A 15,050-nucleotide genomic window follows, 5' to 3' on the forward strand; every position below is an offset into this window, starting at 1 on the left:
TGGACTGATTGGGTTACAGCTCTCGAAACCCAATCATTTCACCTCTGGCTATTCTTGCCTTAACACAGGAGCTTTGTAGGGAGCACTTCATGTCCAAACCATAACATTCTGCGTGGAAAGTTCTCAGCTCCGGGCAGCCTTCATTCCTGGTTGCACACTGTCCTTCACCTACTTAGCACTGTTTTAACAAGGAAGCACTGTGCGTTGTGTCATGGTGCAGCTGAGCATAGGTTCGTGGCTCCCATTATGTAGCCTCTGCTGTGTGCAAGGCATACTCTGTCACTCCAGCAGCCCCCTGTCCAGGGCCAGTTGGGTTGGAGAATCTTGGGGGAAATTTCTTAGACTGCCTACATCCTGCACACCTGGGAAGCTGGTGGAAAATATGGATTCCTATCACCTCCCTTCCAGATAAATCCCTTGATGGTGGAGCCTGCCAGTCTACCTATATCTGTGCTCCAAGTGGATTCTCTGCACACTGGGGTTTGCAAGGCACTGGTTTCTGGCTCTGGAGGATGGAAAACTCCCCTCAAGTTATCAGATTAAGGGTTCTTATCTGGTTCTCCTCAGATGTTAGCAGGGTAGTTGTTAGAAAGTCGTTCCCTGTCTGGGTCCTCTTGGTTTCTGTAGGAGCCAGGCTGGGTGGGTTGGGGGTTGGGAGAGAGCAGAGAGTCTGTTTCCAGGCCTGGGTGGTTCCCCTCCCCACCTGCTCTCTGCCCTGCTAGTGTGCAGGATCCGGGAACTGGCACTCAGTGAAAGATTTTGATTTCCAGTGGAATTTGTGCTGTCACAGGATTTGACCCATGGGGCTTGTGAATAGAGAGATGGGTTAGGGAAGCATATGACTTGGCTGATGGCCGAGGCAATGATAAATGTGGCAGCAGTAAGAGTAAGAAGGGAATCTGTCTGGCTGCAGGTACGACCTGCCAGAGAGACAGTTCTGGCCCTTGTCTGACGACTCATTCTGAAAACTGGCCATGCATGGGCGAATCTCTCCCACGCTGTTTATTGCTTCTCATACGGAGTTCCTTTTTAAATGATTGTATTAGACAACAGAGAGTGTGGGGCACACAACTTTGTGCTATCTAAGGTCACAGGGCAATCAGGACTCCTAGTAGTATCTTTAAGGCGTAATTCATGGTTCTTGTAGCTTTGACAAATGTGAGGGTATGAGGGTGAGCATCAGGAATTTTATGCTGTAAAATCTTCCAAATTGTTTTTCAAAACACTGTAGCATCGTGGGTTTGAATAGAGATAGTGGCAACAGACCTGGATTTGGATACTACTCTGCCACTTCCTACACCTTTGGGAAGTCACTTAAATTCTGTGAACCTCAATTTTTTCATCTGTAAAATGGGAACAATAATACTAACCTCAGAGGATTATAGCTAGGATTGAGTGAAACTATCAAGCACGTAGCGAAGTGCTTTGAAATTGAAATGGGACAAAGATGATTAACGTTGCGTTGTAATATCTTTGGGTGAACAAATTCTCCACTTATATGACTTTTTTCCTAGTTGCCTGGTTGAAATAAAGAGTTAACCAGAATCTGTCTATTCCTAGTTCTATTCTAGGGATAGAACTGTTGTCATTGAAAGATCTTCTGCAGCCATGGGTGCCTCTTGGCTCTTAGAAAGAATTATCTAATGCTTATGATAAGGTGCACGTTTGACATGAAACCTGCACATGATAGTTTTTGCTTTTTGGGTTTTTATTGTTGTTGTTTTGTTAAATGGTGGGTTAGTAGAAGATGTGTGTGTGGAAAGGAAGGGAGTTTGATGATGTGTTGATGGTTCTGTTTGCATCTCTTTCTCCGAGGTAACAAACTCTGCTTCACAAAGTCAGGAAACCATTCTTGGTCTTTAATAATAGTAGTGATACCATTATAACAGTAAGCCACAATGGCTACTGTGTACTGGGCCTATGTACATTATCTGTTTTTATTGTTCCCCATTTCCTACAGGAGGAGATGGAGGTTTTGGAGGTTGTGCAAGGTCGCACATCTGGTAGGGACAGATCAAGATTGGACTCTTTGCACAACCTTTATGTGCAAAGCTTTCCCTGTCTTGGGAATGAGGGCAAGTGGTCATAGGAAGGAGGACTGATGTCAGGTGGCCTACGGGGACAAGAGGCTAAGGGAACTTACTGACTATTGACCACTGAGGGGCTGGCTCTGTGGCTGGGTCGCTCCTGAATTCACCATTGGCAGCCAGAGGCTAGAGTGCTACTTTCCATAGGTGGTTATTGACCAGATTGTGACCTCTGGGCTTGGCCACGGTGATTGATTGATTTATAACTTCAATATTGACCCCCCACAGTGGGGTGCCCTTTCAGTCAGCATGGGAGACCACCCAGAAAAGTTCATCTGGGTTGAAAGTATGCCGCAGTCTGCTCTCCTTAGGAGGCCTGAACACACACACACACATACCCCCCCACACACACACACCTGGGTATCATTTGTCCTAGCTTCGTTTGTTTCTGTGGGTGTCTTTGAGTTCACCTAGAACCTATGGGAATGACTTTTAGTTTGGAATTCGTAAGAAATAGGAGAAAATGATTCTCTGTCCTGGTTTAGAGTTTCCTTTCTTCTCTTGTCCAAAAGTATAGGGTGACAATGTGTCCCAGATTTTTGGGGGGTAGAACGAAGCTTAGATATTCTACAGTGATGGCCCAATAAAATCCTAGAAAATTAACTCGGGCAAATTATAACCAAGTCAAGTGAGTAATTATTACCATAAAATGTGCCTCCAATTCAGGAATTGAAAAATTTGAGGCTCTAGAAAATTGAGACCACTGTTGATAGAGGAGGAGTGACAGTCTTTGTGTCAGGTCTTGGAGTGGCAGAAAGAAAATACTAAGTAGGGAATAAAGGTCACTTTACTCTTTGCAAGGGGTGGAGATGGGTGAGTATTGGTGCTGTGTGTGTATACGATTTTCCTAAATTCAGAATGAAACATATAAGGCATTTTGATGAACCAGAGAGTTAATTACTGTGACATGAAATGTGCTCGCTGTTATCATTTTTTTTTCCTCCAGGGAGAGAACTAGAGAGAGACACAAATCACCCCGAAATAAAGATGGCAGAGGGTCAGAAAAATCTGTCACCATTCAGGCTCCCACCGGAGAGCCCCTGTTGGCAAACGATTCTACTCGGACAGAGGAAGTTCAGGTAAGGCTCACAGGTGGTCTGTAAGTATACTGCTGCCCCTTGACCACGTCTCTTTTCTGTAAATGTTTTCCTAAGTCCTGTTGCAATAGGTTCTCTTGGGTTTTTAACCTTTATTTTTCTAGCATGCTAATTAGTTTATCTATGTCCTGTGGTTTCTTGTTGGTCTAAGGACAGCCTGTCCTGCCATTGGATAGCTTGGGGATTCTCCTGAGGTGTGATTGGTTGGCCTGTGTTGAATGGTGTTGGACAGAAGCCAGGACTGCTGACGACAGGGCAGGGCAGGGAAAAGTTATAGGCTGCAGTCTCCGGAGACTCCTTCCAAAATGGAAGAGTGTTAGGGAAGGAATCTCTGTCTCCAACAAGCCTAAGTAGTGTTGGGAAGATGAGGAAAGAAGTTAGGACAGCTCAGATGTACTCTTGGACATGTGAAACAAACCAGGGACTGGACACTCGGCCTGGTAGGGAAACAGGATGAATGAGGTACCCCCTGGATCAAAGAGAAGGGACAGGAATACATCAAGCAAACTTTGGGTGGTAATGGCCTCTGTGATTCCTCAGCATGAAGACCTTGGGATGGAGAGAAGGATCTATGACGAACCGGAGAAGGTGTTTCTTCTACTAAGGGACAGCAGCTCCCTTAGCTCCAGAGACTACCTGCTGCTTGGAAATGCAAGGACTAAGTGCTGATGGGTCTTGCAGTGTTTAAGAAAAGTCAGGGGCCTGGGGTTATGGCTCAGCGGTAGAGCGTTCGCCTACCAGGTGCAAGGCCCTGGGTTTGATCCTCAGCACCACATAAAAAATAAATAAATAAAATAAAAAGTATTGTGTCCAACTATTTCTAAAAACTAAATATTAAAAAAGAAAGAAAGAAAAGAAAAGAAAAGCCAGGCATTAGGGTGATTAGGAAACCACCCAATTTTGAAATATGGTCAGTTGTATTTCTTTATTGAAAATATCACTTGGATTCTTCTCGGGGCCCCTGCCTGGCAGCCTGTGGACTTAAATCAACATCTGAGCTAGACTCAGAAGCATGCTTGCACAACCTCTGCACCTCCTGAAACACATGCGTGTCCAGCCTTGCCTCACACAAACAAAGCCAAGTGTGCATACACAGCTGTAAAGATAGAGAGCTGCAGATAAGCCTGTATCTGAATACAACTGTAGGTACACAGAGATAGGCGCTTAGAGTCACATCCATGGACAGAACTGGCAGTTCCTCAGAGCACACATGGTGCTCTGGGATCCCAAAATGCAGGCGTGGGTTGAATGTGGGGTTTGTTCAGTGATGAGCAAATGCCTTTAGAACTGTTGCACTGCTTGCCTTGGCTCTTAGGGGATGGGTGGTTGGGTGGTTGGGTGGATGGATGGATGGACAGATGAACAGATGGACCAATGGGGCCAGTCCTAGGACTGGACCTTCCTTAAGTGCTTTAGGACTCAGCTTTCTCCTGGGAGTGGATGCTAAATGCCATAAAGACATTTCTTTGTTGGTAGCTTCTCTACACCACCGTGTACTCACTGGGAAGCTGTTAATGTTTACTGCAGGGTGAAGCGGTGGGGAAAGCATTCAGAGGTTGTGTACCTCAATAGCTGTATTACCTTGGGCAATCAAGTGGAGTGGGCTTCTGCTGGCCTCATTGAAAATCTGGAAGATTGGATTAGAGGAGTTCATTTCTTTTTGTTCAAAAATCCTCAGGCTTTGGAGAAACATTTGTACATGTACATTTTGTTTTAGGCACAGATGTGCACAAATTCTTAAACTGGACAGGAGGTTTAGTAACTCTTTGGCAAAAAAAAAAAAAAAAGATGAACAGCTACATCAGAACAATGTGGTTGGCAAGAAAAATGATCACAAGGTACTAATAATTACTTCAGCATTGATTTGCAACTTTTTCCTAGCCCTGATACAAATCTGGAAGCCAGTGTTTGCCTTTATGAAGAGGGTTACAAAGTAAATTGTTTCCTATAGACTGTGAACTCACCTGTTATTAAGCAAAATTTGTTTGTCTTTGAATTTGTATCTTTCTCCCTGGCTGGTGTATTTTTTTTTTCCTTTAAAAAAATTGACCTAAATTTATACACAGAGAAATAAAACAGATCTTAAACATTTCAGTGAAGTCTTCATAGATGAATTCACCTCTACCACCCACACTCTTCACCACAGATTCTCCCAGGCCTTTCCTGGTCAATCCCTATCCCCATCCCCACCTCTCCAAGGCAACCACTGTTTTGATTTCTATCTCTGTTGGATTAGTTTTGTCTGTTTTAGAATTTAATGTAATTGGAATCATATGATTTTTTTTTCCTCACTCAGCATGATTTTGACATTTATCCATGGTTTGATATGTTTCAACAGTTCATTCTTTTTCATTTTTTTTGCTGAGTAGTATTCTATTGTATGAATTTACTGCAATTTTTTCATCTGTTCTCCTGGTGGGTGGACATTGGAGTTGCACCACTTTGGCTGTTCACAAACAAAGCATTTAAGAACATTCTTGTACAAATCTTCTGTGGACATATGTTCTAATTAATTGGGGGTAAAGCTTAGGCAAAGCTTATTGCTGGGTCACCTAGTTAAGGGTATATATTCAGATTTCTGTGAAACGGCCAGGCCAGTTCTCCAAAAGTCTTTTATCGACTTAACACGTCCACCAGTGATGTCCAAGAGCCCTGGGAGCTTCTGGCTGTTCATAGGAATGGCCTTTATATTCTGTGGTACTTCCCATTTTCCAAGATGAAGGTCTTTTGTTCATCGGTTGAGACCTTTACCACCACTCCCACCTCTAAACCTAGCCTGTCCATTTTATAAGTCACGGGTCATTTTGTTTTGTTTTTTAATTATTACTAGATTTGGAGTTATTTGGTTATGAGAGATCTGTGTAACTGAGTAGATAATTCTTTAAGTTGATGTCCTCGTTTTACCCATCTTGCTACTGTGACTCAGTGTGTGTGTGTGTGTGTGTGTGTGTGTGTGAGAGAGAGAGAGAGAGAGAGAGAGAGAGAGAGAGAGAGAGAGAGAGAGAGAGAGAAGAGTTAAATCATATGCACAAATCTCTGAGGCAAAACTTCTTTGGACTTCATAGCTTTTTGGTCCCTTCTTGCTTTTTTGTGCTTTGGAATGAAGTCACAGCTGCTAGGGAAATAGCAGACATGTTTGAGACCCTAACAACGGGATCTTGTTAAATGAATAGACTAATTGCTCCAGCTAGCAACTACCTAGAAGTTTAAGAGAGAGAGAGAGAGAGAGAGAGAGAGAGAGAGAGAGAGAGAGAGAGAGAGAGAGAGAGAAAGAGAGAGAAAGCAAGAGAGTAAAACTACAGGATAATAATGCTGGTTATTTGTATGCTCTAGGTGTTTAGTTTGCCCTGAACATGTGTTTTGGAAAGAATTTCTGAGCTGTCCTGGCATAAATAGATTCTTGAATTTGCTTAGTTTGGTCAGTGAAAACCGCTGTCAGCAAGTGCTTTATATTGCTACTTCCTGAGAGGGTCTTACAGATATCACACAGAGCTTAAAAAAAAAAAAAAAATGCAAGTACCAGCCACAGGTGAGCTTGGATTTCTATAGTGATGTAAGTTCCCTTTCTGGGCCACAGAGCTATTGCTCCACAGAGCTATTGGAGTGTGTAGTAATGTTCCCCACTTCCAGAATTTGGACTTTGTAAGCTTTTAGAGCTCAGCATGCAGGAGGAGGAAAACACAGGGGGGCTTCTTCTATAAGGGATCTCTCACAAGGTTAATCTAACAGCTGGGTCTTTATTGCAGGGCAAATAGCCCCAGGCCCAGAGCTTCTTGAGACTTGTCAATGCCAGGGATGGTAATCAGAGTTATGCTAATGAATCACCCAAACAATACCAAGATTTAATTATGTTTTTCTCTGTTTGAAAAGGTAAATACAAGCCAGCAGAGCTAGGGAAGCTAAGGCCAAGGAGGATCACAGGTTCAAAGCCCTCCTCCCTAACTTAGAGAAGACCCTATCTCAAAATACAAAATAAAAAGGGCTGGGGATGTGGGTTAAGTGCCCCTGGGTTCAATCCTTGGTACCAAAAAAAAAAATAATAATAATAATAATAATAAATTAAATAAATAAATGGTATAAATTTTTTTTAAAAAAAGGTAAATACATAATACATGTGGAAGATTTCAGTGAAAATTGTTAAGGTTTAAAATTCTTCTGTTACATGTTTATTCAGTTCCCATCTTCTAGAAAGCCCAGCATGTAGAGTTGGGTAAATGGGGTGCATTCTCCACATACCCCGTGTCTTCTGGTGGCTTTCACAAGTGACCTGCTTCTTTGGGCTCATCATCCTCATTGTCGCCTCTCCCATCAGGATGACAACTGGGGCGAGACCACCACAGCCATCACGGGCACCTCGGAGCACAGCATATCCCAAGAGGACATTGCCAGGATCAGCAAGGACATGGAGGACAGCGTGGGGCTGGATTGTAAACGTTACCTGGGCCTCACCATCGCCTCGTTTCTGGGACTCCTAGTTTTCCTCACCCCCATTGCCTTCATCCTGTTACCCCCGATCCTGTGGAGGGACGAGCTGGAACCTTGTGGCACCATCTGCGAGGGACTCTTTATCTCCGTGTCGTTCAAACTCCTCATTCTGCTCATCGGAACCTGGGCCCTTTTCTTCCGCAAGCAGAGAGCCGACGTGCCACGGGTGTTTGTGTTCCGAGCCCTGTTACTGGTCCTCATCTTCCTCTTTGTGGTTTCCTATTGGCTTTTTTATGGAGTCCGTATTTTGGACTCTCGGGACCGAAACTACCAGGGCATTGTGCAATACGCGGTCTCCCTCGTGGATGCCCTCCTCTTCATCCATTACCTGGCCATCGTCCTGTTGGAGCTCCGGCAGCTGCAGCCCATGTTCACGCTGCAGGTGGTCCGCTCCACTGATGGAGAGTCCCGGTTCTACAGCTTGGGACACCTGAGGTAAGGGCAGGGGGCAGAAAGGCCAACTGGTATCCCTGGAAGATAGCTGGTTGTCAGTGTGACAGATGCACGTGCCAGGACCAGGGCTGGATTCCTTTCTGGTTTGGGGGAGGAGCTGTGTGCATGAACCTGTGTGTAGGTAGTGGGGGTGTCTATGTGCATCGGTTAGCTGGACTTTTGGATGGGGCCAGCCAAGTCAGGTTTTGTTTTAGTTGACTTTTTCACTGCTGCAACTAAAAGATCCAACCAGAATGATTTTAAAGGAGTAAGTTTATTTGGAGAGGGGAGGCTCACGGTTTCAGAGGTCCCAGTCCATAGACAGCTGGCTCCATTCCTTGGGACTCAAGGTGAGACAGAACATCATGATGGAAGAGGGTAGTGGAGGGAAGCAGCTTACACGATGATCCGGAAGCAGAGAGAGACTCCATGCCCCAGTCAGCCATTTCCTCCAGCCATACACCACTTGCCTCCAGTTACCACTCAGTTAATTTCTATTAGGGGATTAATTCACTGATTGGTTTAAGGTTCTCATAACCCACTCATTTCCCCTCTGAATGTTCTTTCATTGTCTCACACATGAACTTCTTTGGGGAGACCTCACATCCAAACCCTATCAAGTTTTGTCAGGACTATTCTCAAATCTTGTTGCCAGCTTCCTAAAGTGGTGCAGAAAGGGTGTACCTAGTGATGCCTTGACCATGAAGTTGTCTTCTGGGCAGTGCATAAAGTGACTATTAATTCCATTTTGCCCCAAATGGTTCATCTGATTTACTGTGGTATTCCAGTGGAATTATTAATCATTCCTCCCTCCTTTTTTTTTTTTTTTTAAACTCTCAGAGATATCCTGGTTTGGGCAGTAAATTATATGGTCACACTACTGATCCTCTAATAAAGAATCAAATACAGGTTAAAGTCTCCCAGATGTGTACAGGTTGAGTGTTTTGAAAATATATTCATGAGAAAAAGTTAGAAATCAACTGGGGTGTCGTAGTTTAAGCCTCTGCATAAAAATCCCATTATTTTGGGTTAGCTACAAGAGTGAGAATCATCATTTATTTTATAGATAAATAAAGGTAAGCACTTCATATAAATTTAGTCTTCACAGAACCTGTGATACAGGTATTGTCAATCCCATGGTTGCAGATAAACTGAGGTTTAGGAAATTTAAGTAATTTGTACAAAATAATATGGCTAGTCTTGTTTAGAATTCACTCAGATGTCACGGCTGAGTTCATGTCCCATTGTGGCATCTCTCACTTGGTGTTAGGAGCTTATTTTTCCTCCACAATGAACTCTCTGAGGACAGGACCTGGTTCTTACTCTCCTGGGGTCTTCAGTGCCCAGCGTGGAGCATGGCACATGCTCAGATGGTCCCTGGGATGTTTGACTTGAAGCTTCTCACTCCTCAGGCCCTTCTGACTCCTGGACAGAATGTGCTGATGTGTGTGATCTGCAGTAGTGAAGCTGGCCAAGTGGCCAAGGTCAGCAAGGGCATCTTGGTGAGAAAACAGAACAATTGGCTTTGTTTTGGCTAGAGTTTTGGCTAGAGCCCAGGCGGGTGGCTCAGCCCCTGTTTGGAGTCAGGTCACACTTAAGCCATTGAGTTGGCAGTCACCTCTTTCATTCCTTTGGTTCTGCTCCTACCACCCGGAGGACTGGGTGACTTAGCGTTCAAGGTTACTTGCCACCCTAATGGATCCTTAGAGGGAATTGGTGTCTGATTCACATGCTCTGCACACCACATATGGTGTTTTGAGGGTCTTGAAGATGCCTGTGTGGCTCTGAAGGCAAATAAGTCACTGCTATATATTAATCTCAGTTTTCTTTCCATTTTGGAAAATGACCCAAAGATTTGTGTTAAGTACTTCTGTGTGCAGAGCCCAGAGCCTGGGTGACTGCCTGCTTTGTGTCAGGACTCTTGGGGTTTGCAGTCATTTGGAGAGAGACCAGTAATACTGCTCTGTGGCAGATAGTTGATGAAATAGGCCTATAGACAGGTGACGGGGACAATGGATAGGAGATCTCAGACAGTGGCAGTGACCAAGACCAGCAGGGAACAGTACGTCCCAGGACAGGATTTAGAGAAGTTAAGGCAAATGGTGAGACATCCAGCTGTGGGCACAGTGGAGATAGGTAGTATTTGGAACTGCTTGTGAATGTGAGCAGCCAGTGCACTGGCCAGGAGTGGGACCTACCAGGGTTTGGGTTTTTGGCCTTCATTGCTCGTTGGTGCCAATCTTACCTGTGATAGGGAGAGTGATACCTTTCTCACACCCAGGGTACTTTGTCTGACTTCCCCCTCCATGGGTACTCAAGTCCTGTAAGTCTGGTCAATCTGATCTGCACTCCCCATCTGAGTCGCATCGAGGGGAACAAATCAAACAGCCCCCCCAAATGTCATAACTGGTGGCAGTCCTGGCATCTCACACACAGCTCTACTGGTCAGAACAAGGAGGAGAAGCCACATCAGTGGTGCTGCAGGGCCCGCAGGCTTGCTGCAAACCTCAGTCTGCTCTCACTGTGACCAAGTACTGCCTGTCTTTACTTTCTAAACCAAAGCCAGACACCCCAGCTCCCCAGGGAGACTTGGGCGTTGGCTAATGTCCAGCCGCTGAGGTGGGGAGAACGTTTGGAATGGTTCTCGGTATCTTCTTTTCGGCCCTTCTTCCTCTTCCTGCCCTGTGTCCAGCCCCCTTTGTCCTTCCTGTGGAGACCCTGAATTATGAGGTGGAAAAATTGGCTGGGGAAGGAGAGATGTCTTTCCTCCCAATTAGAGCCCTCAGCGGGGTTGGATGACCTGTGACAGGCAGTCTGCAAGGGCTGGAGCAGAGTTGGCATTTCTCCTGGCACCGTGTGGGCCTGGTCACCCGCCGATCCTTGGGCTAAATCCGATCCAAACCCAGCAGTGGCTGAAAGAGTCACTGGGCTGGAAATATAACTTCTAAGCCTTTTTTATAAAGTGTAGAGACAGGAGGAAAGGCACATGGGCATGCACAAAAGCCAGCCTCAGACATCAGAATAGCAGGTCTTCATCAGACCTGACCAGAATGACAGGCCGTTCCATTTTCCCTTTATGCAAAGCCTATGCTGCACCAGCAACCTACTGGGTTTAGGTGCAGAGTGATGGGGAGTTCTTTTTTCCCGTTTTCAAAGATGGTTTCATTGAATGCACCGAGCTATTTTTGAAAGTTGTCAAAAGAATGCCTACTCTTTAGTTTGTTTTTTTTTTTTAAGGAAAATAGGCTTCTTGTTAATTCTCATAAAAAGCACTTGCTGTGGCCCAGCTTGTTGGCAAGAATAGAATTTGGGGCTTATTTGAAAACTTTTTTTAAAATGCAAAAGGTTATTGTTATACCATATATAATGCCCCACAAATAGATCAAGAGACTTCCTAACCTTCCCCTGGTGCCTTAGAAGTTACAGGAGCTTTTCATACCTTTGGTCTTAATTTACCCCACCTCAGGAGTCAGAGCAAGTTGGGTATAGTGTCTCCCTATTGCAGTTGAGAACCTGCTCTCCAGGTTAAGGGACCTGCTCAAGGTCACAAGGAGCCAGCGCCTTGCTGGGCATCACACCCCCGGACTTTCTAGAGGACTCTGAGCTCTTGGCGTCGTTGGTTCACAATTCTCCGCACACATCCCACAGGTCTTGCGCCATTCTCACCATGGTTTGCTAACTTTTCTGCCATTTCAAGAGGGACAAGTGAATTTCAATCTGACTGTATTTGAAGAGAAACCCAGATGAATAGAGAAAAGAGACTAAAAATGATGTGTAATTATACTTTTTTTTCCTTTTTTTATTGGTTGTTCAAAACATTACACAGTTCTTGATATATCATATTTCACACTTTGATTCAAGTGGGTTATGAACTCCCATTTTTACCCCATATACAGATTGCAGAATCACATCAGTTGCACTTCCATTGATTTACTTATTGACATACTCATGTCTGTTGTACTCGGCTGCCTTTCCTATCCTCTATGTAATTATACTTATTAAGAATTTCTCAGCTTTGAAATCTTTCAAGGAAAGTACTGTGAACGTTGGAATGTCGACACTGGTGTCATTGCTTGAACGCGAGGTGGAGAACAACAGAGATAAAGAAAACCTCAACAGTGACTGACCGCATGGTTCTGACTCTGCCAGGAGGCTTCTCCGCTCCTAACATACCACTCGATCTTCACAACAATCCCGAGGGGGAGGCACTGTTATCCTCATTTTTAATGAGGAAACGGAGACATGGAGAGTTAAGCAAGTTCGTAATGGAGGAGCCAGATTTTGAGCCCTCGGTGATCTGGCTGCAGAATGATCTTAAGCGCTCACCATTCTGCCTCTGAATGGAGGGCTCATCTTCACACCACGGCACGTGAGCAAGCTCTGGTAGCACTGTTGGTGAGCACGTGGTAGCACTGTTGGAGTGTTACTGTGTCCCAAGCTGGGTAACTAGCTGTTGGACACATTTTCTTTTTTTCATTCAACTTTTAGCTTCAGGGCTGGAGTGGACAGAATGAAGAGATAGGGCTTTTTTTTTTTTTAAATAGTTGTAGGTGGACAGCATGCCTTTATTTGTTTTTAATTTTATGTGATGCTGAGGATTGAACCCAGTGCCTCCCATGGGCCAGGCAAGCATTGTGCCACTGAGCGACAGCCCCAGCCCCAGCCCTGGCCGGACCTTTTTGCACTCTGCTTCACATTGTCTCAGGAAGACATCTTACCCTTTGCTATGTAACAACTACCTCACAATGTAAAAGCTTAAACCAACCCCCGTTTTATTATTTCTCGTGTTCTGCAATGTGGATTGGGCTCAGCCAGGAGGCTCTTCTGCGGTTGTCTTGCTGGTGGTCCCTGTGTAGTTGAGTCAGCTGGGCCGGGCTTCTTTTCCTATCCTGCATTGTGAGGGGCTTTCCTCTCCCTATGGCCTCTCTTTGTTGTTTCTACATTAGGATATTCACACTTCTTAAGGGGCAGCTCAGGGTTCCCACTAGCATAACTCAGAGGCTTCCAGGCCCCTTAAGTCTGAGGCCTAGAATTGGCTGTGTTTTACTGCTATGACATTCTCTTGGTTAGAGCCAGCCCCAGCCTACCGCAGATTTAAGGATTGATAACTACACAGGTGGGGACTAAATCTAGGAAGCCTGCTTCAATGTAGCAGACACCCACCACCTTGAGCTGCCATTCCCCGACTATTTATTCTTTGTTTGCACATCATTCTAACAGACTTAATCATTGGATTCTATGCCTTAGAAATGCCAGAAGTAACATGGAGGGAGTAGAATCTGCTTTCAGGAGACACGTGGACACCAATGAAAAGGGATTACCCGATAGTCATCAGCAAGAAGAGGCAAAGAACCCTCAGAAGTAGACACAATGTGCTGTACTCTGGGGAACCCCTATTCACGGTGACCTACTCTTTAGGGTTTTCATATTGCTAAGTTTCATTGTAACTAATTTAGCAGGAGATGTTAACTATTTGTTGTTGGTGGTTTTTAGGGGAGTTGCTGGGGATAGAACCCAGGGCCTGGCACATGCTAAGCAAGCATTCTACCACCGAGCTACATTCCCAGCCCCAATAAATGCTCCGTTCATTGAGACCAGGAGTATCTCATAAATTGGCCTTGAACATGAACCTCTTTATCAAAGCTCTAGTAACTAGTCCTAGAACCTTCTGCGCTTTGGACTGATTCTAGGAGTGCTTTCAAACGGTGGAAGTTTCTGTGATTATGCATGATTGTTTTATTGCTCTGTATAAAGGACTAAATATGTCCCCCACCCCCAAATTTATATGAGCTCTAACCTCCAGTGTAGCTGTATTTGGAGATGGGGGCCTCTAAGGGAGTATATGAGATTAAGTGAGGTCATAGAATGAGAACCTGATTTGATAGATTAGTGTCCTTCTATCAAAGAGACACCAGAGAGCTTGCTCTATTTCCATGTACCACTGCTCCCCCCAAACACACACACACAAAAGAAAAGGCCACATGAGGTCATAGAAAGAGGTGGCCATTGGAAAGCCAGGAAGGGAGCTCTCACCAGGAGCCAAATGGCTTGACCTTGATGTTGGCCTTCAAGCCCTCGAAACTGTGAGAAAATAAATTTCTGTTGTGTAAACCACCCCATCTTGTATATTTTGTTAGGACAGCTCAGGCTAAAACAGGAATAGTTGAACACCCGAGGTTTTGGACCCCGGAGCCCCCCAAATCAGTGCAGCTCGGCCCTGATGATACAGCCCCTCTTGTTCTTTCTCCAGCTGGTATCCACATCCTCCCAGCTTGGGCGGGGGGGCCTTGCTTCTCAGGCTTGCACTTTGGTTTTCTAGTTAAAAACGAAGAAGGGCAGGTCTCCCAGGGAAGTTAAAGTTACTGCAGTAATTCCAGGACATTCCAGCTCCCCGTGAAATCTTATGTTTACGATTCTATGTGGAGTAGTATCCAAGCCGGCGATCACATGGTTGATCAGACCTGACCTACCGCCACACCGGGCCGGGCCCCTCCCTCCTGTGTTGGGACTGGCACCAACAGTCAGGGACGGATCTCAGAGGCCCCAGAGCCATTGGCTGTGACAGCAGGGAGTGTTTTAAAATGACCATCAGAGGTTCTGGCTCATGTTACCGTGAACCCGGTTTCATGTACAATGTTACTTTTAGAAATGTGGGTCTTTTTTTTTTTTTTTTTTTACTTTTGTAACTACTTTTCAATAAGGATAAATTCAGCAGTCAGCAATCATTGCCCCCACTCCCTAAAAAAAAAAAAAAAAAAAAAAAAGCAGAAGGATAAAAAATGAATGCAAGCTTAAAGATGCAAGTGTGAAGGTTTCTGCTCAGACTCTTTGGCTGGGGGTTTGAAAGGCGGGAACGGAGCTGCCGTTTGTGGTCTGTGCTGTGGTGCCTGTTTGAGAGTGGCTTTAATGAGTGTGTAAGATGCCGGACACTGAAGCTCTGTGTTTATAC

The 15,050-nt window shown here is 45.0% G+C and overlaps 1 protein-coding gene across 3 annotated transcripts in view; it reads left to right on the plus strand.

Annotated features, from left to right (window-relative positions):
- Positions 1 to 15,050, plus strand: part of Vangl1 (VANGL planar cell polarity protein 1) — a 53,057-nt gene that overhangs the window by 13,584 nt on the left and 24,423 nt on the right. For all 3 annotated transcript variants that reach the window (XM_078027068.1, XM_021732976.3, XM_005334912.5), the window contains 2 exons: positions 3,034 to 3,166; positions 7,497 to 8,104. In XM_078027068.1, coding sequence (XP_077883194.1) covers positions 3,034 to 3,166; positions 7,497 to 8,104 — 741 coding nt within the window. The remainder of the gene's footprint in view (positions 1 to 3,033; positions 3,167 to 7,496; positions 8,105 to 15,050) is intronic.

This window comes from Ictidomys tridecemlineatus, chromosome 11 (genome assembly GCF_052094955.1).
Source record: "Ictidomys tridecemlineatus isolate mIctTri1 chromosome 11, mIctTri1.hap1, whole genome shotgun sequence".
Taxonomy (NCBI): Eukaryota; Metazoa; Chordata; class Mammalia; order Rodentia; family Sciuridae; genus Ictidomys; species Ictidomys tridecemlineatus.